Source organism: Mycetomoellerius zeteki, unplaced genomic scaffold, assembly GCF_001594055.1.
Source record: "Mycetomoellerius zeteki isolate Tzet28-1 unplaced genomic scaffold, Tzet1.0 scaffold31, whole genome shotgun sequence".
Classification (NCBI taxonomy): Eukaryota; Metazoa; Arthropoda; class Insecta; order Hymenoptera; family Formicidae; genus Mycetomoellerius; species Mycetomoellerius zeteki.
This window is the reverse complement of record NW_017257294.1, coordinates 1,612,793-1,639,936: the sequence shown is the minus strand read 5'-3', so window position 1 is coordinate 1,639,936 and position 27,144 is coordinate 1,612,793. Positions and strand designations below refer to the sequence as shown.

Here is a 27,144-nt window from a genome sequence, read left to right as displayed (position 1 = left end):
TTTTAACTATTTGTAGTTTATTTTTAGATATCCTTCGCGAAATTATCACGCTACTTAAGTTTTATTTCGATAATACATCACCCGATTCTTTATACAAGTGGGTGTATTATGTGATCGTACATCTGCTCGCATTTACCATTGTCGCTTCACCGTAATCGATATTCTACCAGAGTTAGCACGGACAAAAACCTTAGGACGATTCACCCTTTTCTCCACTCATTCGTTTCCTCGTTCCTTATTTTCAGGGGTTGAGACGGGGCTACTTCACACGAGCAGCAAACGAATGCGAAAAGACCGTCCGAACAAATTATTGCGCTGGAAATCTTTTTACGTGACAGACGCGTTAAAGGAATATGAAAATTGAAAACGGATATTTAATCGGGTCGTATTAATCGGTCGTGTCAAATAACTATCCGTTTTTCAATAAAATTCTTAACACGTCGAATATTATATATTGGCACATTGCTATCATTTTTACATTTATTTTCTATTCACGAGAGAGCATTTTAAAGGTTTGATTAATAAAATTTCATCATTAATTAAAATAGAAATAACGGCCTCGTCATTTCTGCTGTGAACCTAAAAATTCGGAAGATATATGCGATATAAAGTAACAAATATCCCAACGACGTTTCCACCACCTGACGACCATCTTCGTCGACACATTTCCACGCACTCCCCCGCTATTCGTGATGAAGAAGGCGGACAATCCAAAGTAGGTAGAATCAGGCTGAGAAGACAAATGTCTTCCTACGCAAAGGCGTATACGTCCTATCGGGGTAGTCGATCGGCTCAATTCGCAGAGCGCGGAGCCGGACAACTGGCCGTCAGAGTTACAAGTGCACGTGCAACAATTCGTACGCAGCAAGTATACGTCTGTACGTCCGTTCTTGAAGTCCAGCTGCCGATCGGGATCAAGGGGGAATCGGGATCGGGATTGAGATCTAAAACGCCACGTACATAACGCACGTACGTTCGTACATACGTTACGTACGCACGCACGTATGTACGGTAGAGTAACTCGTAACGGCATACACCCACACGTCTAAGTGGGCGCGTATGTGTACCTGACAATCCACCCACCCCATAACCGAGCGCGGAGGCTCGATTCTCACCTGTTTTTATCCTCACGTACGCCGGCCGCTTCATTTGTAATTTAAAGTGAGCCTCGATTGCCCAATGCGCTCTACGTACTTATTTTCGAAGCTCCGGAGGAGCACACTCGCGCGTAGCGGACGTACGAACGAGTCCCTCCTCTCTACCGAGCCGAAATTCTTACCACGGTGGCAGCCTGCCGCGAACGGAAGTTCGATCGCGATTGCGCCCGAGTACTTTCGTACCGGAGACCCTCGTATCGGAAGTGCGATACTTTCGTCCTGTTCCTACTTTCCGCCCCGGTTCAGCGTCCGATAAACTGAATATTTTTACGTTTGGGCTTTGCAAAATTGCTCGTTGCATAATTCGCAAATGTCTATAAATAACCTCTATTTATTACGAAATTGTATCAAGACAAATTATGTTTCATTTATTAAATCTTGTTTTCGTTACGATGTTCTGAAGAACTAAAAAAATTATTTTACTTCTCTTTTTATGACTTATAAAATTGTGCCTGAAAAGAATGTCAATCGCGAAAGACATAGCTTAAGACATAAAAATAAAATTGAATTGAATTAACGAGTTGCGTTAATTGCCTGCTTCTTTTTAATTGCGCTCTGGCATATATGAGCAAAGTGTATTACATATATAATACAATAATTGATCTTGCATCAGATATCGTCGTCGTAGAATATCTCTTTAAGAAGCGAGAGACATTTTTTTTCGATGGTCCATCGCGCAACAAAGAAAGTTGTCGCGCGCGTGGCGTTGCACGTGCGACGAAGGTCACTCAATTTTTCCACCATCGTGGGGCGGCCAACCCATTGGCTAACTTTTTTCGCGTGACGATCCACCCTCGTCGCACGCGCGTTGGAAGAAACACGGATAGGGTGGACACGATGTGGGTATGAGTAGAGGGATGCGACGAGACGCGACGCGACGCGATGCTACGCTACGCGACGTTCTTTTCTTTGCTCCTTTCTTGTCGCCGCTGCTCTTCCAACCGAGGGAGGAAAGAGAGACAACAGGACGAAAGGGTGGACGCGTTATTGCGTCGTCTCGGACGACCAGCAGGGCTCTCTCGCGTGAATGCCAGAGGCAGGGTAAAGAAAAAAAGGGGTCGCGCCTCCCCACCTTCCGGACTCATACCTCCACGTGTATACCACGTGGAAAAAAGGACGAGGCCAGCGTAAAAATGCGACGCGTGGGGGTTGCCCGGTTGGTGGGGAGTCGAGGCGGCCGAGAAAGGAAGGGAAAGAAGGGAGAGAAAAGGATGTAGGAAAGGGTGTCGGGTAGCGTAAGCGAGGTTAAACTACGAAAATCGGTAGTAAGAGAGAGACAGACGAAGGCGCAAGCAGAGAGGGGAAAGACGTTAGCAGGGAAGGGAGAAATAGGAGCTTAATGCGATGGTGGGGTAGCTATGTTAGATGAGAGCTCGAGAGAGAGAGAGAGGGAGGGAGAAGAAGAGAAGGAAGGGATAGCTTGGTTGTCTACTTCGGCGAGGAGGGTGCGTAAGACGAGCAGGATGACCATCGACCACCCTTCGCCGCGAAATGAGCATCAGCGCGTCCACTGGAAAGTCGACGTCCTCCGCAAGGTCGATGATCCATGTTTAAATCGCGATTTGACTTTCAAAATGAGAAAGAGGAGGAGGATAGGAAGAGTGTTGGATGACGGATGACCGAAATGATTTGATGTTATTCGAATCCGCTTCCCCGGCCCGATCGATGGATTCGCGACACTTAATCAACTGATCGCTATCGAGCTGCGAGCAAACTTCTCGTATTAATATCGAAAATACAATTAAGAACAATGTACTTGAGCACAGAACGATTCGTAAAGAGGGATAAAAAAGAAAGCCTGCCCCACTCCCCCGCGATTAGTCACGCGTGCGTTGCCATACGGAACATGAGGGAGGAGGCCATTTTTATACGATGGTCCCCCTTCTTTTTTATTCGTACCTCAGACTGTTACACCCTCTTATACAGAAGCCCCCTACAATTTTTCGGTCAGTCGAATACCCCGATTCGTAGTGTTCGCATGTGATACGTGAGACTTATATACTCGCCGTTGAATGAGAATTCGTTAATTTGCGAGGGAGGATTGTGTAAAATCCAAGTGAGTTTATGTGACGGCAATGATCCGCGACGGTCGGGTGAAAAGTTTTCAAGGACAAACCCTTAACAAAAAGAGTATACGGTCTAAGAACCCGCTTGTCTTGGCTTCGCGTACTTACCTACGCCGGAACGTAACCGCGGAGTATAAGATAGCGATCAAAATAGACAGAGACAGATAATCGGTTCTTACGACTCTCTCCTACCCTCCTTCCGGGAGGGTTTTCTTGGCCGGGCGAAACGGAGACGGAGAGCGGCCCCACTCTCTTTCTCTCATCCCTTACGACGCTTACCCCCGTACGAGGCGTCGGCGGAGTCGGCGGCGGAGAATCCCCCACCCACCTGAGCGCGGGGTGAAGGGTGAGGAGAGTTTGAGGAAAAGGGGGAGATAGAGCGCGCGCCTCGGCGTCATGTCTGGTGGGGGCAAAGGAAAAGAGGGGTAGCTTGAAAACTCCTGTCCTACGACGGCCTCAGTTTTTCGTCCTCCCGGAGGTAGATTTTCGTCGTGGGTGGACGCGGCCGGGGTCACGAGTCGGTCCACGGTAACCTGGGCCCGCGCCCGGGCCCGTCGGACCCGCGTACGAAATCGCCGCGGTAAGAAACGGCGTACGGCGAAGGCGCCCCGAGGTGGCCAGAAATTTCGCGGCCGCGCACCACCTAAGACAACGCCCCTACCCGAACACGCGTTCTTTAAGGCACGAGGGGGTGGCTTTTAGTCAGACGCACGCGGTCTGAGAAGCGCGCCACCACCGACCCCCGACGGAGAAGGACTTAGCGTTTCTCGCGAGCCGCAGACCCGAGTCAGTTTCGGTTCCTCCTCCGTCAAGGACTCGAACGCGGAAGAGGAGAGAGCTTTTTCCCCCCGTCGTACGTCGTCGTAGTCATCGTCGTCTTCGTCGTCGTTGTCGTTACCGTCGTCGTCCTTCGAAGAGGAAGAACAGTGTCTTGGCCGATACCGTGCACGAAGGTCGCGAGCAGCCAGACCGAGGTGCAACGTATTACGCGTACTACCGACTATCACCAACCGCCGCATCTGCCCGTCTATCATCCGCACTTGGATCTCTCTAGTAAGAGATCCTTCGGATTCTTTCTCTCGGAATATTCTGTTCAACCAATCTTGTGTCGCGAGTTATGTGAACGTAACGACACTTTGCGACATCGTGCATCTAGGCCTGATTAATATACCCAATTGTTAATGCTCTTGTTATTTTCATCTTTTTCTACTTTCATATGATTTTAGTCAGTTTTCCCCACTTTCTGTCCGAGACCACCATACTGACCCACCCCCTCCTATTCCCTGTTCCGAATCCTGACATGCCCGGTACGTCATCGTCGCCGTCTCGACAGTGTTTCGTCGCGATCGCACACGCTCCGATCCCCTCTCGATTTCCGGTGTGATACGATGTGCTTCGGTAAGATCGCGAGGAAGCGAATGATGAGAAGGCGGGCTGGGGAAAGGACGAAGGGAAGCTCAATCGCCGCTATCTCGAAATCTCGTCGAAATCAGTCACGCGAATCATTAGCTTGATGCTTGCGGTCGCGGAATTATACGGTGAACAATAAACGTAACGAATCGTCATGTCGCAAGTAAACGAGTTAGCGATTATGCGAATATCCGCGCGCGTGATCATTTCGAGCCGTTAATTCAGCGAGCAGCCGACAATGCTCGTCACGTCGCGTAAACCTGGCACACGTTACCTGCAACAAATTATTTGGCATTTCATTGACATCGTCGTCAACGCGTCGACCCTATTCATTGCTCAGTGACAGACAACCTTTACGAAAAAATCTGACTGCATATTCGAAAATAATCGGAAAATAACAATATAATTCGGGAAATAGCCGCAAAAATATAAATTCTCAATTTAACAAAGAAGCAAGAACTTGTAAAAAAAAAAGATCGCGAACGTAATTCTATGTGTGAGCGGCAGTGTCATAATGTGACATCGCGTTATTCGTAGTGATGTTACATCAATGTAAATCACAACTTTACATTCCTGAGAATATTCAGTGCTCCGGAACATTTTATTTTTATCCTATTCACTGTACTCTGATTTATTGCTCATTGTTATATCGGCATTACTTTTATTTGAATAAATATTTGATTTATCGACATGTTACTCTCTTTCAGTTATAAACCTTTTCAGTTCTCCACACCAATCTTGAATTTTTACATTACATACCCGCATCTTTTCCGCAATGTCAGTGCTGAGCACCACGCGACGGCAAAAGACGTTCACGCTTTTTGCTTTCGCGTTTTCAAACCGATTGATTTTTCTAAAATGCAAAACTAATTGGAAATTCCGCGTCAACGACAGTCGGTGTAACTAAAAGGAGGGTATGAATTTGTGTAACGTTAAATTATCGACATGAAAGCTGGATGTGTCAAATGGACGAAATTTACCATGCCGCGTAATTAGTGCGTGCTTCTGACAGTGCTGGTTGAAATTATTGTTTGTGTCGCGGCCGGAAGTGTAAACCCTTCATAAACGTCAGCCGAAAGAGAATCGCATTTAACCGCGCTATAAGAGTTACCTCGCTATAAGATGATAAAATCTCGCGGCTGATATCTTTATGATACCGCGAAATTTTATTAGGATTCTTCTAATTCGATTCACGTCGCGTTACTCGGCACTCAATATTTTCGCGTTACTCGGCACTCGATATTTTCGCGTTACGACAGCTGATTTTAGGCAGTGTCATCTAGCAAAAATCAATGTTTTAAATAACGTTATGCTAACGTAACAAGAATTAGTCAAGATATTTTACATCTTAATATTATCGGATTTATAATCAAATCTTATAATTAATATTACCAAAAGTCACAGTGAATTGTGACAACCTTCGATCAAATACTTTTGAAAATGTACGTCTGATTGACGTTTGAATACACTTCGCCGATCGCGAGCAAAGACGTGTGAAACGGTTGCCTATGACATTGAAAAAATTATAGTGTTGATGTTGAATGTTCGTCGTACGTGATGTCGGACAACGCAAAAATTGTATTTTCTTTTTCTGGATTGCAGCTTCGAGCGGGAGACGCGTTGCAGCGAGAGATTCCCGCGCAGGAGAGGAAGACTGGACAAAGCGGAAGAAGCAGAATAAGACGAGCAAAGCAGAAGCAGAGGAGCAGAAGAGCGTAAGACCGAGAGCCGAACGAGTAGAAGCGGGGTTGCAAAGAAGAAAGTGATTAGCGAGTTGATCGTGCGTATCCGAAGATAGCGAGGAAGGAGATAGAGGACAGAAAGATCGGGAGAATAGAGCTACGGAAGCGCAGAGAGACAAAGATCGAAAGAAATAGAGCGAAAGAGAGAGAGAGAGAGAGAGAAAGAGCAAGAATCGGAAAAAAAGCTCGACAGAGAACCCCGCGCTCATACATATATATTTCAGTGTGTTCAAAAAACGAGTGTACCTAAGTGCAATATTAATTAAACCTAAACGATAATAAGAAGCAACCACAACTACCATCGACGATATCGGTAACGACGAGCGGTGATCGATAATCGAATAGAATTCCTTTTAAAGAGTTAAAACGCTAGAGTCGCATTTCGAGGAGGAGTCATCGACGGACGCGACGCAGCAGCTTGAAAGAAGAAGAAGATCGGAGGAAGTAGGCGGAAGCAGAAACGGAGTGACGGAAATCCCGGAGAGAAACGCTCTCGTCCCGCTTAAAAGAATTTACACGGACTCACCGATTCAAGCCGACGCGCGCGACAGCAAACACCAACTTTTCGAGAATGTTCGAGCGCGTTCGAGCACACGCACGCACACACACGCACGCACACACAACACGCACGCACATCCAACATAACGGGGCTAAAATACTCAGGGCAAAACGGGACGAGCAGTAATCTTCCGCAAGTGTGATTTCTCACCCCGAAGAGGAGTGGAAGCCTATCCGACCGATAAACGATTCGCGTCCGCGTGGACTATCCTTCTCGTTTACACCGTCCGGGCTGGGCAATCCTGAATTTTAACCTGAACTTAAGTGTACGCTAGAATTTAAGTTAGATAGACGAAGGAAAATAGATCGTTCTCCTATTTGCTGGAGAACGTTCGCTCGCGCGCACAACAACTCACGCAAAGCACACATATAAAGCACACACACATACATTTATCAGACACATATACACACAGTCATATGACACACAGAGGAGGGGGAGAAAAATAAGAAGAAGAAAGAAGAGGACCATCAACTGAACCGCGAAACGCGAACGAAAGCATACGTACGCGGTATAACAGCCACCTGCGTACATAAGAAGTCATCACGATAAAGGACGCATTACGGACGTACAATCACCGATCGGCGGTGTTCTCGCGAGAAGCATCGCAACCAACAGCGACAGCAACGACTTAGGGAAGGCGCGATAGAGAAGAAGAGATCTGAGAGAGGACCCGGAAGAGGGAGTGGAGGAATCATAAGAGGAAGTTTCATGAGCCAGGCGGTAGGTAGCAGGGCTGGGAAGTCGCAGCAGGTGGCGAGTAACTGACGTTGCCCGCCGCCCACGTCGAAGCTCGGCACGGCGCGAGGATCGTTATCGTTACGACGATCCCGAGGCTGAAAACAGCGGCCGAGCGAGGAGAAAGGTAGGAAGGAACGGCGGCGAGCGCAGAGGTGTGCCGGCCGTCGAGCTGCTTACCGGAAGGGGTGCGAAAAAGCGGGCAAGCTGCGCCGGAAGGGGGTAGCCCGGGCTTCTCGCGAAGGCCTCAAAATTTCGGACGCGACGGCGGCCCTGGACCTGCGTGCCCAGACGCAAGCCCAACCAGACTTCGGCCAGCTAGACCACCAGCAGCCGCAGCATCACCATCAACAACAGCAACCGCCGCAGCAACAACAGCAGCAGCCACAACAACAGCAGCAACCGCAGCATCCGCAACAGCACAACCAAAATCCAGAGTCGCGTCCTCACCATCACCTGCCACAGCAGCATCATCATCAGCATCACCCGGGGAATCATCTCCACTCTGGCGATTCGGGGGGTGGGATAGGAGGTGGAGGAGGAGGCGGCGGTGGAGGAGGTGGCGGCGGTGGCGGAGGTGGCGGTGGAGGTGGCGGCGGCGGCGGAAGCGCCGGTGGTGTTGCTGTTGTTGCTGGCGGAGGACCGCCCGGACCCGAGCCGGACCGGTCCACAAGAATTCACGACGAAGAGGACGAGGACATCACCGAGCGGGAGGACGAGGAGGAGGACGAGGATCCTTGCAGTTCGCCAGAGCCCGATCTTGAAAACGATTCCGAACCCATGGAGATCCAAGCCTCGGCTGTCACCGCGGCAGCCGCGAACCTCCACGCGTTACGCCAACACGTATTTAAGATGTCGGATTACTGGCAGCAGCCGCAACGTGGTCCGCCTCAACATTCACCCGGGATACAGCATAGTCCCATCTCGAATTCGACACAGCATCAGCAGCAGGTCCAGCAGATGCACAGTCCGCTCGGACAGCAGCAGCAACAGCAGCAGCAGCAGCAACAACAACAGCAGCAGGCTGCGGTTTCGCAAGTACAGCAGAACACGAACGCGACACTCGGCCAAACAGCTAGTCCTCAACAACAGATGCAGCAACAACAACAGCAGCATGCACTGTCGATGAATCAGGCTAATCAGGGCCCACAGCATCAGTCTTCCCCGGCACCGACGACACCGTCACCACAGGCGGATCATCAGGGCGCCATTGCCTCCAGTATGGCCCAGAGTCTGCACAGCCTCGCCCAGGCACAACAAACAATGTCGCAGGCGTCAAGTCCATCGTTGGCGGTCCAGGCCGTCCAAGCGGCTCAGGCGCTCAATCAAAACCTGGGCCAAGCGCTAACACAAGCGCTTACGCAAAACATGCAGCAAAATCTCGGACAGACCTTACAGCATAATTTGGCGCAGAGTTTGACGCCGAGTTTGTCGCCGCAACAACAACAGCAATTGCTTAACCAACCGCAAAATTTAAGCCAAGCGAGTCAGAGCCTGCAACAGAACATCCAAAGTCAAGCGCAGAATTTGTCCCAGACGCTACAGCAGCAAGCGCAGAACCTCACGCAGAACCTTGGCCAGGCGCTTAACCAGCAAGCGTTACAACAACAGGCGCAAAATCTTACGCAGAATCTACAGCAAGCGCAAAATCTCACCCAGAATCTGCAACAGCAGGCGCTCAACATGGCTGGCACCATCGCGCAGAACGGTGGTCTCGCCGGTATGAACATGTCGGGCACTCAACAGCAGAATTCACAGAACTCCATGCTGAGTCCAGGCGCGACCAGTCAGGACTCCCACGATGCCACTCTCACGGAGAAGCTCGTCAACGAATTACAGGTGAGAAGCTACATATTGAATTGGAATCTCTGAATTTTTACATTCGCGACTCGGAAGTGAAAAAATTTGTTTCACCTCCGTTCTACACGCATACATTATGTGCGCATGCATGTACGTGTCTTTTTCTATTATCTTCCGCTCCGCGAGAGAAACGGACGGGTGTCTCGCGACTCTCCGTATCCACTGCGAGGAGAGCAGCGATAAATAACTAGGGCGAGGCGACCGCGATAAAAATACATAACGCACCGATAAATAGGGTCATTCACTCGCAAGCCGACAGACGCTGGACAATACTTTCGAGCGAGGTTTCTCTTCTCGCGGGGAAAAATATTTATTCAATGACGTTGTCGGATGACAACGTCGACGGGCTCCAAGTATCGCGAGATATCAAGGTCCCTCCTACATGTCGGTACTCGTTCGTGTAAGTAGCGCCGTTTCAACGCTTTACGAAAGTACGTCGCCTCGCTCAAAAATAAGGCACCTAGTTGAAAACGTGCATTACTAATGCAAATTCTCGTTAAACGACCAAATGCCGATTCTAATTTATCGTTCGTGTAAGACTGCTTGCAAATAACGTTTGCGCGGAAAATCGGCGGAATTTGAACGCGATGACTTTTCCGTTAATTTAGCGTCATCTTAGCGTTACAAAGTCACATGTCATCGACAATTTCGTCGGTTTGATTACGCGACTGTACCCAGATACGCTGACCACGGTTCGTATAGATACACAAATGCACGTACACGCACACATGCACATCAATAGAGTACGTTGACTTACTACATCGTACTGACTTACACGCTCGTACACGAGAGAGAGAGAGAGAGAGAGAGAGAAAATTTGCGAGTGAGAGTGTGAGCAACAGGGAGAGAGAGAGAGAGAATTTGCGAGTGAGAGTGTGAGCAACAGGGAGAGAGAGAGAGAGAGAATTTGCGAGTGAGAGTGTGAGCAACAGGGAGAGAGTGAGAGTGAGTGAGTGGGAGGGGGGGGGGGGGGGGTTTTTTAGAGAGAGAGAGAGAGAGAGAGAGACCGAGAGAGACCGAGAAAGCACGCACACGTCAAAGTAGCAGTGCGGTCCGCAAATGCGAACGCGGCCCACGCACACCAATGAGGGGAGATGCAGATACGTCGTCTCCCGGGGTTCTTGACCCGCGCAACACAGATAATACCATACGCATACGTCATACGGTACGCCGGGAAGATGTTACCAAGAAAATATCGCCGTGTTTCTGCGACGGCATGGGCCGCGGAGTTTCGATGAGGGAGAGAGAGAGAAAGGAGAGCGTGAGAATGCAAGAGAGCTAGAATGCGAAAGAGTATGAGAGAGAGAGAGAGAAAGATAAAAATCACACATCGTATCTCCCGACAGATAGCGGAACTTTGAGATCGCGTTAGCAAGTCTGTGAACATCGGTGATTTGTAATTAGAGAGAGACTATAAATATCGTTCGTGAGAAGAACCGAGAGAACCGTAGCTATAGTCGCGATACGATATACTCGAAGACACTGCGAATACTATCGTAAGAATCTCGTTTTGCATTAATGAGTAATTATTATTGCGAATACTGATATTAATTTACACGTGATCGGCCTCGATCGAGCGACTCCATAACTACCTTCTGCGTGTCCACACGAGATAGAAATATTTATTCCGTCACGCCGTTCTCGGCTTGTCACTGCCACGACAGAGCGCGCTTGTTTTTATATTCGAAGTAGCAATCGCGGACTACCGTTCGACGAAAAGAAGCTTTGTAGTAGTGACGGTTAGTAGCGTCAAAAGAACGACGAGGATCGGGGACTAACATGAGCTATCCTATCTTGCCTGATAGTCTCGTGCCTCTGCGGCGGGGCTTGGAGGTGCAGTAGGTGCCGGCGGTGGTGGAGGAATGGGCAACATCAGCGAACGCACCCTCGAGGAATGCTGGTCTACCCTGCAGCGAGTGAGTTGAACACTCAGCCCGTTCACAAAATCCTTTTTATTAACGCTCTCCCTGCCCGTGCGCGCGTACCTTAAGTTCCTTGCTTTCTCTCACTGACGGCCGAAGTTTTGTCGAAGCCGTTTTTTTTTCTTTTACATTTCATTTAACTTGTCGATCCTGCACGTCGCAGACGCGCTGCGTCTCGTCTCACTCATTGACATTATTTTTCTTTCATTTATCGACATTCAACACCATTCAGTTCGTTATATTCTGCCCGATTATGATTTCGCTTTCGCGCGAACTTCTCTGGAACGTCTCGCGATTGTTCTTGTTTCGTTTGCATCTCGATCGCTTTGCTCATTTATCTGTTCATCATTTTGATCTTGATGTTATCTTATTTTTTTTGTCTCTTTACCCACTGGCATGTGTCGTATATGTATCACCGTTCGTTTTTGTACCTCGTCAGCTGAATGTATCGCCTTGTTCCTGTGCATTGTGAAATAGTCTTACTCGTAGCTGACCGCCAGCGGCGGTTCGAACGATCCTCGTTCTCGCTCATGCTCGTATACTAACGAGCGTGTCGTTACATCATACTAGAGATTTAACGGATGACGCGTGGTATGCGGCGAAATGTGCGTTCCGCATCATAACGTTTAGCGCTTGTGTCACGCACGCGACGAGAAAGTACATCGATAAAGCGGCAATTTTTCGGTCGAGTGACTAATTGCACTCGTGTATCCGATCAACTTGTATCGTACAGTCGTTTGACACAAAATACATACGCGACTTCCTTGCGCGACTTTACGCCAATACTGCAAGCACGAAAGTACAAGAAAAGAAAGCGGCACTAACGAGCCCCGAATTACGTTAAACTGTCGACTGATGAACGGAGCGTGAGGTCCCGGGAAAAGAGAGAACAGCGCGGTAAAAAGGCAGGATACTTTCCCCTTCCTGCTGGAAACTTTAAAATTCTCAACCCCAGGACGTAACAACAATTTGTTTCGTTAAGTAGCCGCAGAGCTCTTTTGTTTTTGCGGCTTCTTTTATTTTAGCGGCGATAGCGCCGGCGGTTGGAGTGACGATGGAAAAGGTAACAGGAGGAGGTGGAAGGAGGCGATGGGGATGCAAGAGGGGGTTGCTCGAGCACCTCGTCCTCCCGCCGTGTTCTACCTCGTCCTTCCTTTTCTTCCATCGCCACCTTAAAAGCCGTCCCGCGCTGCGCGCGCGAAGCGAAACTTTCGGAAAATCGCAAAAACGCCGAGCGATGGCGAAGTTTCCACGTTTCCCTGAGATTTAATTAAAACATTCGCCTCCTTTGTGCCGTCCCCACGCACCGTTCGTGGACCGAACCGTCGAAGCGAGCCATCGTCCTTTCATTCTGTCCAAGCAACGAGGACTGATATGAGTACCTTCGATAGGCCGGACTTGATTCCTAATATTTATATTTTGAAGTTTATTTTACGGATTTTACTTCATCTTGCTGAATCAGTGTTATAAAATATAAAATATAACATAAAATATAAAAAATAAAAAAAATATAAAAATATAAAAATAAAAAAAACATAAAAAATATAAAAATATAAAAAATATAAAAAAATATAAAATATAAAAATATACATAGTATAAAAAAAATTGCTGTGGCTGACTGCGCGTAATTATGTTAATATCGATTCGAAATTGTGATAATAGAAAAATCTCAAGAAGCCACGTGTGTTTTAATTAAAGTCTATAATCTTACAATCTTTTTAATAAAATTTAATTAAATTGAATTGTTTAATTAAGGATTGATAAGAATAATACGTGAATGCGTTCAGCCGTTGTATCCGGCAATGATGCCACTCTGATAAAAAAATTTTGAGACACTTGAGGATTCATTGTGAGCTCGTGGGAAAGATGAAGGGTTCCGCGGATGTAGAGAGGACGAGACGAGTGCGTCGCGATATTACATAAACATTCGCGGAGAACCGTTCTCAGGGCCGGGGGTGCTGCACCCGCGTTTTTTTGTTCTATCTCGCGCTACCTCGAAAATTAAAATCCAATTATTTCGACGCCTCTGCTCGACCCGGGTCGGCCGATTCAAATGAATTTTTTGTTCCATGCTTCTCCCCAATTCGCTCTTTCAACGCGCGTTAAACCGGTTCGTTCGGCGCAACGACCATGGCTAAGTTGCATCCAGACCACGATTCACCCTTGATCGATACGGGACTACGATTTCGGATCGAGCTGACAGCTGCTAGGAGAAACCAGAACCGTAAGAAAGGAAAGAGAGGATGGGAAAGTGGCTAGAGAAAAATCCGAAAGAAATCGAGTTGCTTTCCAACAAATGTAAATTATTATGACGTATTATCATTATCTCAATGTATATGAAAACCTGTCGGTATAACAAGCTTACATCAATTTTTATGCTCGAAAGCTAAAACATTTTTTAATATATATATGTATATATTAATTAAATTTTTAATTAAATAAAAAAATAGAAAATGGAAAAAGACTAAAATCATTGAAATTTAATTTCTCACTTTCAATTGCTACAAGATTGACAGATTTCTAATTATTTTAAAATATAACAAAAAAAAATGAATAAAATGCAGGAACACGAAGCGTAACGATAATTGCAAAGTATATGATTTAATAGTCGAGCGCGACGCGATGGAAAACGATCAAATAATGAATACGTTCCTTTCGCTTCTCTTGCCAGCGGTAGCAAAAAAAAAACAAAAACCACACATTATCTATTTGCCAGAGTAGATACGTCTCGTTCCGGCATGCAAATCTCGAGGAGTCTTTCTCACGTTGCGTCCCTTAGAGAAGCGCGAACCTTTTTTTTCTCCTCATGCCCGGAAGGTTCTCGTGTACTATTTAAATAACGGTTCTCGCGCGCGTGTCATTGTTTCACCGCTCTTTCTCTCTTAGTGAGTAACCCTTCTGGTTACCGGGGAAAGGCAGAGGGAGGTGGAGTGGGGTCGTTCTGTTTCAAGTCGAGGAAGAAAACTGAAAGGGCGGATGGCGGGAGGGGAGGGAAGGGGGTCAAGTTCCGTGTCGGATAGCCGTTACGGCAAAGACAGAATTACGACGTCTCAAGACGAGGGGTGCCCTCCCCTCCCTCATTTCACCCCCTTTCGCTCGGTCCCAAGCGAATCGTCATGGAGTTTCTTAGCTTTTCAGTAATTTTCTATAATTTTCGGATCGCATGATTGGCAACAATAACGCGCGCGCATCCGTGGCCTCTTCGAAATCGGCCTAATCGAATGCGTTCGATCGCTCGCGAAAGTCGGTGAATCTGTGGAAGAACGGTGGGTGATAATGGCGATGGAGATTTGTTTCAGAAATCTAATTTTCTCGAAGAAGAGGAAAACGTTTCTTACGAAAACATCGTAAAAGTAACAACTTCGGGAACAACTTCGAGATACTATTTCGTGTATTCTTGATAAAATATAAAGTCAGAAAAACAACGATGCGTAAAGATGAGATACCAGCTAATAACGTAATTAATTAAAAAGCATCGGTAAAATAGTAAAATGATAATACTAACGGTAGTGCTCACGAAAGACTCGGAATCTTCACATTGAGATAATGATACGCAGCCCCTAATGACTTTCCATTCCGTTTCCGCGAGTAATCGAAACCGTGTGGGTACATTCCGCGAGCGAGCAGCATCAAAGCACAGCTACCGTTCGCAAATAACATGTCAAAATTACATGATTAGTACAAAGAGCAGTTTACAGACAGAGAAAAGTGGAAGACGCGTACGTCGCGACGGGCCCCCAACGTGCACACGGTTCTTTTCTTTCTCACTTTCCTCCCCGTTCCCCCGGTCTTTCGTATGCGGTTTCAACATGACCTACCCCAAATAAACCACGAGAAAAAAGAGGGAAGAGAAGCGGCAACGACGGTGAGGCCGCGGGGGCGGCGAGAAGCGCGGGGAGAACGCGCAGCGAAGAAAGAGAGAAAAAGAAAGAAAGAAAGAAAGAGGGAGGGACGACGAGGGGACAGAGAGGGACGGAAAGAGAGGATGGAAGAGAGCTGCATTCGCGCCCACACACTGCCGAGAGGTTGCAACACGCGGATGGCAAGGAGTAGAGCTCCCCTTGTGGCGAGAAAAGGAAAAGCGCGCGCGGAACGGAGAGGGGTACGCGGAACGGAGTTTATTCTTCGTGCTTTTTTTTATCGTTCGTTGACTCCGCGCTCTTCTGCAACCGCGACGAGAGTGCAGCGCGCTGCTCCACGATAAGATTGCACTCACAGGGGCGGCCGGGAGAAAGAGATAGAGAAAACCTTGTTCCACGACAGAGCGAAATACGCCCGCGCACGCCATGCGTACCCACCGCTTATATTACGTTTCAGCGCGTATATCGCGGAAATATCTCGTCGCTGTAGGTTTGCCCAAAGTTCACGGAACATCGAAACGGCACAGACAGATTTTCGTTCGATTATTGCCCGACTTTCGCGAGAATTTGCGATAATATTCGGAGTAAAACGACGATGAGACACGTGTTGCACGATTATCGCGCTCAGAACAGAAATACAGCGGACTATTCTAGAAGCGCGAACTCCTTTTTAATGATGTATGTATATATCAATAACAGCCGTGGTATTTCCGTAATGATTACATACATTACACGGTAAAGAAGACCAAAAAAAAATTTTTCGTGAAAACATCAGTTCTCCAATAATAGAGCGAAACTTTTCCGGTGGCCCACGCGAATATTTGTTGCGAGCAATTATGTCAATTAGCGGCACGTATTCGCGCGACGAACCGGCGAATTCGTTATTGAGCGGAGCATGCGAGCCCGCGCGAAACCCGCCGCGAGCGAATAAAGGCGACGACGAAACACATACACTTTGCCGAGGTGACTGACCTCGAAGTTTCCCATAATGCATGCGCGATTATAGGGCAACGTAGGGACCGCACTGTTTTCGGCCTTGGTGCACGCAGCAATATTACTCAATATACGTCACGAGCGTATGTCGCTCATCTATAAATTCATCAACATTAATAATGCGGCGCAGCACATGGCAAGGGGAATACGCGACTCGCAAATAAATCGGTGTTCGATCCTCGAGCTAATTTTAAATTTCGTAACATTCCTGTAGAGAATATCTAAAAAGTATTATGTATCGCGATAAATTATAGGACTAAAGCGATTAAATGATCTCTTATCGTATCTGCAGAGCGATATTACTCAGTTAAAGCTTAGCAACGGTATTTCGAACCCGCCGAACCGAAAGGATGAAGATCGCTGACGTCAACGTGAGATAATGACGATGTTGCCGAGACAAAGAAAAATTATCCATAACAGAGAAGAGTGAGAAGGGGACGAAAAGAGATACGGCTAGCTAACAGAAAAATCGGGGCACAAACGCAATGGTAGCGAGAGTTGCCATTTCGTGGCTCTCTCGCGGTCGAGAAATCTCAGGGTCCGTCTCGTAGGAGAGAAAGAGAGAGACCGCGCGCGTATCCGAGAACCTCTCTTCTCCTCTCCTCTCCTCTCTTTCTCGCTGGGGCCGCCGCGAGCGCGGCAAAAGATCGTTGCCCTTCTAAATATAAGTTTGCAAAATCGAACAGAGCAAAACTGCGGAGTTTTGCCGCGGTCTGCGCCGCTCCGTGTGTATATTGCCGCTGGATCAGCCCCCTTCTTCTTCTTCTTCTTCTTCTTCTTCTTCTTCTTCTTCTTCTTCTTCTTCATCACCATCCTCCTCTTCTTCATCCTCTTCTTCTTCTTCGTCCATCTTCTTCCTTGTCGAGCTCTCTCTCTATCTTCCTCTCCTCCTCCTCTCACCTCCTATATCCCGCCGTGAGCCATGTCGCTTAGTCCTCCGCCACCACCGCATCCTCTTGGACGTTCTCCTCGTCCACCTCCACCACCTACTTCGATCTCCCTCTCGTCTGCCCTCTTTCTTCACGTCGCAGCCCCCCTCGTGGACCCTCGGCCTCAGATCCCCACTGTCGTTCCGTGACCTCGGAGGTCCGCGAATCCGCTCCTTCGCCCGTGTCGACTTTCGGGCGAAATTCGCGCGCTCGTACGAAAGCGTAGTCATAGGTCAGGATCTGGCTGCAAGAGCGCGAGAAGAAAGGAGAAAAAGAGCGAAAAGATGAAAGGAGAGAAGCATGCGTGAGAAGAAGCGAGAGGAAAATAATTCGCCAAGTTCCCTCCGCGTCGGCGATAGCGAGACAGATATATCTGTGCATTTTGCGTGCACTCGAAGCTGATCGTCGAAATGCGGCGCGGCTAAAACGACCGCGGTTTTCGAGATTTTCTTTACACGCGCGTGAACTGAGTACTATTAGACAAATATCTCTCTCGAAGAGTTTTCCTGAAATAATTCATGATAAAACTATATGGAAAAATGATCTTCGAACCAATAAAACAATTGCGAAATTATTATAGTCGGCATTAGTACGTTGTGACTCAGGCGGAATTAAATTAATAGGAATTAATTTAATTTTAAGAGAATTTTTTAAATACTTAACTTAAAATCCAGTAAATTTTTTTAAACTTTTAGAATTTTTTAAACTTTTATATACAAAGGAAACAGAATATAAGATTATAAGAATATAATAAAAATTAATTGTTAATATATGGCACTGTAAATTATTCGACATCTTTCTCGAAGAGGTTGCCATTCGCTCGAACAGGCTGACTGTCGAAACTCAGACATTGGCCCGGACGTAGTCGTAGGTCAGGATCTGGCTAAGAATGCGAGGGAGAGGAGTACGAAAGAGAGAAAAAGATGGGCGCGTGGGGAGAGGAAAGGAAAGCGAACGAACGGGCGATCTCTGTGAACAGGGAGGCGCGGGGAAGAAAAAGGCGCGCACGCACCAAGGAGCGGAGATAAAAAAGCGCGAGCAAGCCGGAGGAAAAAATAGCCGATTCGGAATCTGTGTCAGCGAGGCCGTTCAACGATGGTGACGACGACATCGACACAACGGCAGTGCACCAATGTCACTCGCGCGTTGCACGCCGGAGAAAAAATAAAGAAAAACCCGCTAAAGATACGAAGGAGAGGTCGACGTTTCTTTATCCTTCGAGATTAAAAATGGAGGTCAGACGATTAGAAAGAAGGGGATCGATTCACGGCCGCAAAATTAACTCGGTCAGTTAAAAAAAAATTGCGATTTCTGCGAAAGAAAGGGTGCCTTTGTCGAAGGTCCCTGAAAGGTATTTTAAAGATATCGGCGCGAGCAACTCGTATATTGAGATACATTTTTACGACGCAGACGGAAAATCGAATAGCTGCAATAATTGCTAATTGAAAAAGGCGCGCCGGTATGCTGCAAATGGATTAAGACATACTTCTCTCTCCACGTGAATTTTATCACTGCGCATTTTTACACTCGACTTAACTATAACGTCGCGCGAGCAAACGGAAAAGCAACGACCGTTTGGAGCCTGCATGTTGCAGCAGCCAGCGCGTTCCCGGCATCATCATCATCGTCATCTCGTGCATGCGTGGGTGAATAGCCTGGCTGTTCCCAAGCGCAAGAGAGAGGAGTGAGAGAGAGAGTGGGAAGGACGATAGGTAGACGGCAATAGATGTAGCGAGAGAGAAGGAGAGAGGGAAGTCGGCGAAGAGACAGCGACATGTGCAAAGTGAACGCGAGACGAGGATGAAAGAAACTACGAAGAAACTATGAGAGACAGAGAGAAAAGGAGAAAGATGGTCACTGTCGGATAGATACTCCGACTCTCTCCATGCTTTCTTTCTCTCTCGCCCTATCCCTCTGCTTCTCTCTCGTTTTAATCGTGTCCTTGTTTCGCCGATGGATGCAGGAGGAAGGTCCGTTCGCGGCGAGTCCACACCACGGGTCCGACCGTATCTTCTACGGGCCTTTATCCCCACTAGAATTTATCTCGTCGCGTTACTATGCGCCTACTTCCCCACTAGAACGCGGTCCCAAATTTAGAGGAAGACCATTGGTCGAGCGCATGCTACTTCCAGATTAGGAACTCCCTCCGGGCCAACCATTATTTTTGGCGGTCCGAACTAGGCGTTCTATGTCGCCTCCTGAAACGAATAGAACGCTCTTTCGCTTTACGTAATCGTGAGACGTTTCGATGGCGATCCCATCAAATTCATACCGTATCGATAAACACTTTATGGATTATTATATAATCGTACAACGATATTACTTTCGAAATCGCTGTTCTCAAACCTTATGAAAGTCTTTCGCTTGACTTTCGAACAACTTCGAATACGATCCTTGATTCAACTTGGCGTCATCGTTGTAGATCTATGCAACCCTAGCCGTCCCTGAAACCCCCTGTAGATAGAGCGTGCATTGCCGGCAATAGCAGCAGGCGTTACCCCACTCTCATACTCTCCTGGATCCGCTCTGGTGGCTTCTCGAGGCGAGTACTCTACCTTCAGACCTTCGCGCCAGTGCTCCCCACCGTTTTATGTACGGCCAATCCGCAGCGAGGACGCCGGCATGAAGCCTACGCGGCGACGGCCAAACCGATTCTCGCCGGCGCCCCAGCATTTTATACGGAAAAGACTCTTTAACGAAGCACAAGGTGCGCACGCACGATCAACTTTACGCGACACCACGCGCGCACCGCGTCACACACACATACGGGGAGGCGAGAGTGCGACGAAGACGAAGACGAAGACGACGACGCCGACGCCGACGCCGACGCTGACGACAACGACAACGACGACAACGACGACGACGATCATCACTACTATGAAGACCACGACAGTACCGACCACGAGGACCAGTGACGTTTCCCATTTCATTATCTCCCTTTCCTCTCCCACACACTGTTAGTCTAGTAAAAAAATCGGGGACCAATTTGGACAATAAAAAAGGAGCAACAAGTGATAGATCATTGGGACCAAGAAACTACAGGAATTTATTAGTGAGACCGACAGAAGACAATTCTTGAAAGAAAAAATCGAAAGAAGAGAGACTGCCACAATTCGTTGTTATAAGAAGAATCTCACGAGGAAATCGCGTCCATCTTCGAAGGGCCAATGTGAGGACTTTCGGGAGGGGGGGGCCGTGAGAGAGCCTCGAAGGTGTCGAACTGTCGATCTGTCTCGTCTCAGGCTGAGTAGCAGTAACGCTTGTGAAAGAAGACTATCGACAACGTGCGCGCGGTTGACAGCTGACAGTGTGCTGGATAGATCCTCTCGTCGTCTCGTTCTCCATTCCTCGCTTTCTCGTTTCTGCGTATTTCATTTCCGTCAGTTCTCCAAACGCTCCTTCCTCGTTCTCTCCCCATTTTCTCGAGTCTCTCCCCCTATCGTCATACAGTCCTTTTCTTCTTCTTCTTCTTCGTCACCCTCCTCCACCGGACCCGCCGCCCCCACCAGAACGACCAGCCGCGCCGCGAAGTGCCGAACGATGAACTCGGGCAACAGTGTGCCATATTTTGTGATCTTTTTACCTAGCTCCTACCACCGCGATTTAACTGTGATCCACCTACTGTAGAGACTCGCTCACGAGAGGTAAGAGGCAACATGGAAAACTATGAATACACGAAGTCAATAGGGATGTAAGTCAAGTTACTCGCTCACCTTCCTGAATAAAAAGTGATGGAAAAGGTAAACAAATAAACTAGTACTTGACCGGTCCCTCCATTGACTGCGTGTAAGCTTGGTATCACCACGCGGAGGAAAAGGGGGAGCGACTGGACCGTGAACGAATGTCCTGGCATCCTCGTTTCATTTCCGGATTTGCTTCCATTGTAAAATCAACATGGCTAACTTGCCGGTGGTTCCGGTACCGCGAACGGAACCGGCCAGGACGACATTGACGTCTTCGCTGTCCACGCGCGTTCCTTCGTCATTCACATTCACGAAACTGGCCGCTTAGCCGACCCTACGTCAAACGTGTCCTTCCTCAGGATCGCGTACCGCGGTCACACATTCCGGAACGAGGACGACGCGTTCCTTCGAGCGCGAACGATACTGCCCACTGGATGACGCGGTGCTGAGAAATCCGAGAAGAAAGATCTCCGTGTTTACCGTTCGCGAAAGCCTTACACCACGCACTCTGTGAAACTTGCATTTTTCCCGCGTCTCTATTCTTCTCGAACAAAGAAGATGTTCGATCTGCCGACACTCCGCCAGATCCTTCTTGCGAGCGTTTTCCTAAATTCGTTTTCGTTAACGAAATTATTTCCACGACGGAAAAATCTATAAAAGCTTCGCGAACTTAAAACGTCGATCCAGTATATTTTGATTCGTGCATATTCTGTGCTTAGCGCTCAATGACTCTGTTTTTCTTAACGTGACAACATTGTCATGCGATTTTCGTGATATGATAAATAAACTCACATAATCAGATAAAAAAATTCATAATCAGACAGCCACATTTAGCGCTAAATACGGACCACAGATCTAGATCACGATCGACGTTGATAGTGTCTCTTTTTCGAAGTGTACTGATTGTGCGGGGAGGTCCGAAGCGCGTCTCGACCTACTCCAATGTCGAGACGGACTGATCGACCTCCCGTGACGCTCCGTCACTTGCCAGTCGACAAGAAACTAGTCCCGGATGATTTCATATGCACGGGCTCGGCTGCATAAATTCCGCGTAATACTATGTATCGGTATTTTTCGCGATTCTCAAGCCGGTACAGCAAGCATAGACGGCATAGACGGCGAGATCGTTCGCGTGTAGAAGGAAATGAGAGTCAAGAGTGAGAGGCGAGGAGAGTTTATGGAAGAAAAAGAGAGTAAAAAAGAGAATCAAAGAGAGAGAGAGAGAAAGAGAGAGAAAGAGAGAAATAAAATTGAAGATAGAAATTGCTCGTGTGCTAATAAACTCTGCGAGAACATTTATTATAAAATAAAAAAAAACATAACACACTTTTTTGAAATTGAACGAATAAAAGTAAACTTCTGGAACTTTAATTAAAATAATAAAAGATCTCGAGGACTGTTCGGGGCGGGGAAGAGACATGAACGAGAGAAGAAGCCACACGTGCAGATCGCGCGTATGCGAAAAATTATTTCGCTGGCAAAAAGCCAACCCCTTCCCGCGCGTTTCTCGTGGGAATTTCATCGAGGTTCGACGAGGGGAGAAATTTGAATTACCTATGAGCTGCGAAAAAAAACTCGCGATGCTGGATAAGCTTCGTTTTGTTCGAACGACATAACGAGCTCCGACGAGCAGAGGAAAAATTATCGGCCCGCGATAGCCAGTCATCTTGTTACATCGTCGCGGTTGATCAACGGCGGGCAACAATCGGAGCTTGTACTCGATGCTGCTTAATGTTTCGTTCGGCATAGCTCAAGTGGTTATTTATCTGAACAAGCGATCTATTAAGCATACCGACGCTATATTGTAATGCGCTTTCCCCTCTGGGTTCCCCTTTTTCGGTGCGAGCATTCGCTTTTCCGAGTTCGTTGAACACACTGTCGCTTGTCTTGCGATTTGCGAAGCGCGGGTGGAACCGAAGAAAAGATAGAAAAGACGAAAGGCGGGAGACGAGGAGGACGGGATTTAATGAGAAGAAAAGACGCGCGCGGTGTACGTCGTGGAGAAAGGGAGGACGGAATGAGAAGTTGGCGGGGAAAGAAGCAGTGAGAGAGAAAGAACTCGAGGATGTGGCAACGGCGCGAATGCAGAATGCACGCTGACATAAAACATACATATATGCAAGATGCAGCGGCCAGCATCCTGCGTTCTCTCTCTGCCAGGCGCGCCACTTGCGGACGGGCTCGACCGTGAGCCACGATGTGCGGCACGGCACTCTCGGGGCCTTCGGATTCCACGCGATTTGACTCGGTGTTACTTTTGACTATCCTCTTACGTCCTGGGAACGTTGATCCCGCTTGCACGAGACCTTCGTAAGAACGCGTCGTTACGCGACCTTCGCCACATGGCGTCACGATATTTCGCACACTTCGGCCGCCACTCCAAAATCGTGTCAATGTTTAATCGCTATTCTCATTCATGCTTTACGATCGCGTCCATCGAACATCAATTAACGTTAAATAATGCATATTATGACAGACATTATACAGAACACACAAAAAAAAGTCAGTTGAAACTTTTTGCGTGTACTTTGCAACACTGTTTACACGTCTCGTGTAACTTGGCAAAAAAAAAAAAGAAACGATTATCGCAGGTCTAATCGCGTTAATCTTTCGAGCATTCATCTGCGCATCGAAAACGAGGAGCGAAGAAAGAGATCGAGCGCATCGTGCGGCTGGTGAACCTGACCTCCGACAACGTAGCGGCGTCGGAGGCGTTCGGCATTCTCCCGAAGTCTCGCCGAGTCTCCGTCTCGTTCTGATTCATCTCTTTCTCTTCCCCGAGTCACGCTTCGGCGTCATTAAAATAAATTAGAGATTATCAAAGACAGTTCGCCGGCTTTCTTTCATCAGTGACTCGCAGCGGAGCAAAACCAGCGACCGCAAAGACTCTCAGAAAAAAATATTGCAAAAATGGTGAAATATTAATGACGCACAGTTTCCTATAAAATCAAGTTTTACTTCGCTGTTAAGATCATCGAAGATATCAAACTCGTCGCGATAAGTTTGTTCTTAAGAAAATTCTTCGTTCGCGGACGATACGATGATAAGATAGCTAGAACTCGACCGTTGGTCGCGCGCAATTTCTCACCGGCGGCACGTCAGGGTCGTCTCCATTGCAGTGTCGAGGATTCAGCAATCGGTCGCGTACTCGGTCAAGGTTGCACGGATATCGAGACGTTAATGCTGCGTCGCCCGATCGACCGACTCGCAAACGCAAACGTGGCTGGCATGCCAACAGCAGCGGCGAGTGTCGTTTCGCGCGAACGATATTTTCGATATTTGCATTCTCGCGCGAAAGTCCACGAAAGCGTCAATTTATTACACCGCTGTACGTCGCGGCTTGACGTTAATTAAGATAATTTTCGTTCCGCGACGTCATTTAACTCGCCGATCGATTTACGGATCGACCTTTCCTATGCCACGTAGGCGTTATATGCCCTTTTCTTTTTACGATCATCGCTATAATATTCTACGACTTATCGGATGGCGACTTATCGGCCCGAGCTCCAGCTGTCGCCGGTAGCTCTCTGAAAGCCCCGTTTCTCGTGGCTAGCGTGCCGGCTTCGTACATGCTGGCCGGGAGTAGGCGCGCAGGAAACGAAAACAAAGAGTCAGAAGGAGAGCGAGGAGGAATGATTTTCCACAGACTGTACCGGTGGTACTGACCACCGACAAGTCTGCTCATATTGTCTTACCTTGCCGACTTGCCGCAGCCGCGACCGCGATCGTCGCGTCCGCCCGCCCGCTCCGTCGCGTCGCGTCGCATCGCGTCGCGTCACGCCGACTGTTAGCATACGTTTGATATGATAAAAAAAATGACGTGACGCGAGAGCGCAAGGTTACTCTCGAGAGTAGAGATGAAAATGACCAAAAAAAAAAAAATAAAACTGGACACTTTCAATTAAAAACTCAGTAAAAAGCACCTTTTTGCTTCGACCCTGAAAGTTTTTTACCTGGATATATTTTTCTGGGGCATTTGACGATTTTGATGGTATGTTATTGTTCTAGAATTCAGTTTTTGTATTTATTCGAAAGATTTCTGTGTAAAAATAACTGTAAAAGTCAAAATGTAATGCAATAACTGAGAGGTGATGGCCATATTACCGTTCATAATTGTTTAAACGATATTTTATACTCCGATTTTAAAAGTTAAATATTATCATTACTTACTTAAATATTTAAGTAAGTGTTATTATAACACACTATGGTTAAATTGACACTGTTTTCGTTGTATTATATATTGATTGCAATTAAACACATTCTAAATTTAAATAAGAGACACAACGTTCATCGAACTATCTCCAATTTATTCTTGAATCGATATTATTATTAGGTTACGTTATCTCAATAATAAAAATTTAGAATACGTACAATCACAACCAATATATACAACAAAACTGTGTCAATTATGCTAATAAAGTATTATTAGCTTTCAAAGTCGGAATAAAAAATAAAATATCTGTAGTTCGAATAATTATAAGCGATAATATACATAGATCTATCAAATAATGAATAATCAAGAAATATGAATTCTTTATCATTTTCGTAAAAAAAAAAAACTGATGTTTATCGTAAGAAATTCATTTCTTATTTGATGCTTTTTTCCAAATTTAAAAAAATCTACTTTTTATCTCTATACTTGAGCGTCTTTGAGCGTGAAAAAAGGATTTCGCTGACCATTTCGCGATGGCGGAGACGGCGCGCAGCACTCGTGAGAAAAGGAAAGAAAGAAAAGACGAAGAAGCGATCGAAACGGAATATTACGGAATTGCATTACCGTATGAATGCGAAAGAGCCGCTACCGGTGCGCCGCTACTGCGACGCGGCTTCGATCACCGCGAATAATAAAAACGGAGCGACTCGCCGTGCCGCGCATACCGATCTGTAACGTCGCGTCGCGCGTCAGCTGAACGTCAGCTTAATTAATATCGAAGTCCATTTATCGCGGCTCGTTTACTAGCATGCAGCCCAGGCGTCACTTGCAATTCTCGCTGTTCCATGCGCGCGGAACGCAGCACGATCCCAAGACAGCGAGAGTAAGCGGGAAGGGACCAGATCGCGTAGGGGTCCGCGGAGAGGAGGACGGAAAACCGGCGCGTAATCTGACACGGTCTTGCACGGATGCAGCCGGTTCTTAAATCCGGTATTATTCGCCCTTTTTCTTGCCGTACCGAAAGTGCGACGAGTAGACAACTCGCGCGAATAGTCGCGCGAATAGTCGCGCGAACATTGCGCGCCGTTACGCACGCCGGATCAGTCCCCAGATACTTATCAGCGTGACCTCTCCTCTTCTTCCAGAAGAAAAAAAAAACTTAATTCTAAAATGAATATTTAATGTACGCTGCAATCCCACATATTCGGGAACTTTGTGTTAAACACATTTCACGTGTCCCAAACGGTTCACTCAAATTTTTTTAGTTAATTTTATGTAAAATAAATATGTTTGAGAGAAAGTAACACAAATATTATGTAAAAAAAATTAACATAAAAAATGTAACACGCAATTTATATGCAAACCGTGAAAGTATATTTTTCAGTAAAATTGACATTTATGATATGTTAAATTAAAACACGTTTTTTATTCAATTATCTAAGTATTTACGTTTTGAAATTACATCATTTTTATGTTATTTGCTAACTTACTCATATAAATTGTGTTATTTTGACACCAAAAAATGTTGAATATTCAAATAACATAATCATATCACATTAAATTAATACTCAGATATGTTTCATGAAAAATTCAATACGAAATTTTTTAACAGGGACTTGAATGGATTGGTTTTTAACACACTACAATATATTTTTTCTGTAACTCTTATTTTCATTATATCTGTGCGCTATATTTGAATCGCCTACTCAACTCGTCGTTATTAATATATAAACGAGAAAAGGTTTATTAAAAAATTCTTTACACAAGCAGAAAATTGTTCCATCGACGCAAATCGGAGTATCGCGACGCGCTATCGGTACAGCGAGTATGACGTACGCGCGATCGTGATGTAACTCGTTGCATTCGACTTGCGGACAGTTGGGCGAAGCCGAAACAATTGCGGCATAAGAATGCAACCGCATCCTACAATACGTGCACGGCCGAGAGAGCGTTCTCGTTCGTAATTCCACAGAATGCGGAAATATTGAACGCTCATGGAAATCCCGCGTGCGGAGCGAACGCGCGTGCAAACTCTTCACAAGCAGTCCTCGCGTGTGCTACGTCGTCGGACGCTC

At 46.9% G+C, this 27,144-nt stretch overlaps 3 protein-coding genes across 3 annotated transcripts in view; all 3 read left to right on the top strand.

Annotated features, from left to right (window-relative positions):
- Positions 1 to 598: 598 nt before the first annotated feature.
- LOC108724576 (uncharacterized) lies at positions 599 to 7,622 on the top strand. The gene is made up of 3 exons (XM_018451010.1): positions 599 to 956; positions 4,004 to 4,276; positions 6,236 to 7,622. The coding sequence occupies exons 1-3, from the start codon at positions 599 to 601 to the stop codon at positions 6,397 to 6,399; spliced, it is 795 nt and encodes a 264-aa protein (XP_018306512.1). The 3' UTR covers positions 6,400 to 7,622.
- A 20-nt stretch (positions 7,623 to 7,642) lies between these two features.
- Positions 7,643 to 8,433, top strand: LOC108724575 (protein no-on-transient A-like). The gene is made up of 3 exons (XM_018451009.1): positions 7,643 to 7,687; positions 7,778 to 8,376; positions 8,421 to 8,433. Exons 1-3 carry the CDS (start codon positions 7,643 to 7,645, stop codon positions 8,431 to 8,433), a joined length of 657 nt encoding a protein of 218 aa, XP_018306511.1.
- Positions 8,429 to 27,144, top strand: part of dati (zinc finger protein datilografo) — a 73,638-nt gene continuing 54,922 nt past the window's right edge. Inside the window, 2 exon segments of the mRNA XM_018451108.1 lie at positions 8,429 to 9,508; positions 11,335 to 11,445. Of these exon segments, the coding sequence (XP_018306610.1) occupies positions 8,450 to 9,508; positions 11,335 to 11,445 (1,170 nt within the window). The 5' untranslated portion in view covers positions 8,429 to 8,449.

Coding starts and splice junctions, on each gene's coding strand:
- LOC108724575 (XM_018451009.1), top strand. CDS start 7,643: ATGAGCCAGGCGGTAGGTAGCAGGGCTGGGAAGTCGCAGCAGGTG. Junction 7,688..7,777: donor CTGGGAAGTCGCAGCAGGTG/GCGAGTAACTGA, acceptor GGCTGAAAACAG/CGGCCGAGCGAGGAGAAAGG.
- LOC108724576 (XM_018451010.1), top strand. CDS start 599: ATGCGATATAAAGTAACAAATATCCCAACGACGTTTCCACCACCTGAC. Junction 957..4,003: donor ATTGAGATCTAAAACGCCAC/GTACATAACGCA, acceptor CGCGAGCCGCAG/ACCCGAGTCAGTTTCGGTTC. Junction 4,277..6,235: donor TCCGCACTTGGATCTCTCTA/GTAAGAGATCCT, acceptor TCTGGATTGCAG/CTTCGAGCGGGAGACGCGTT.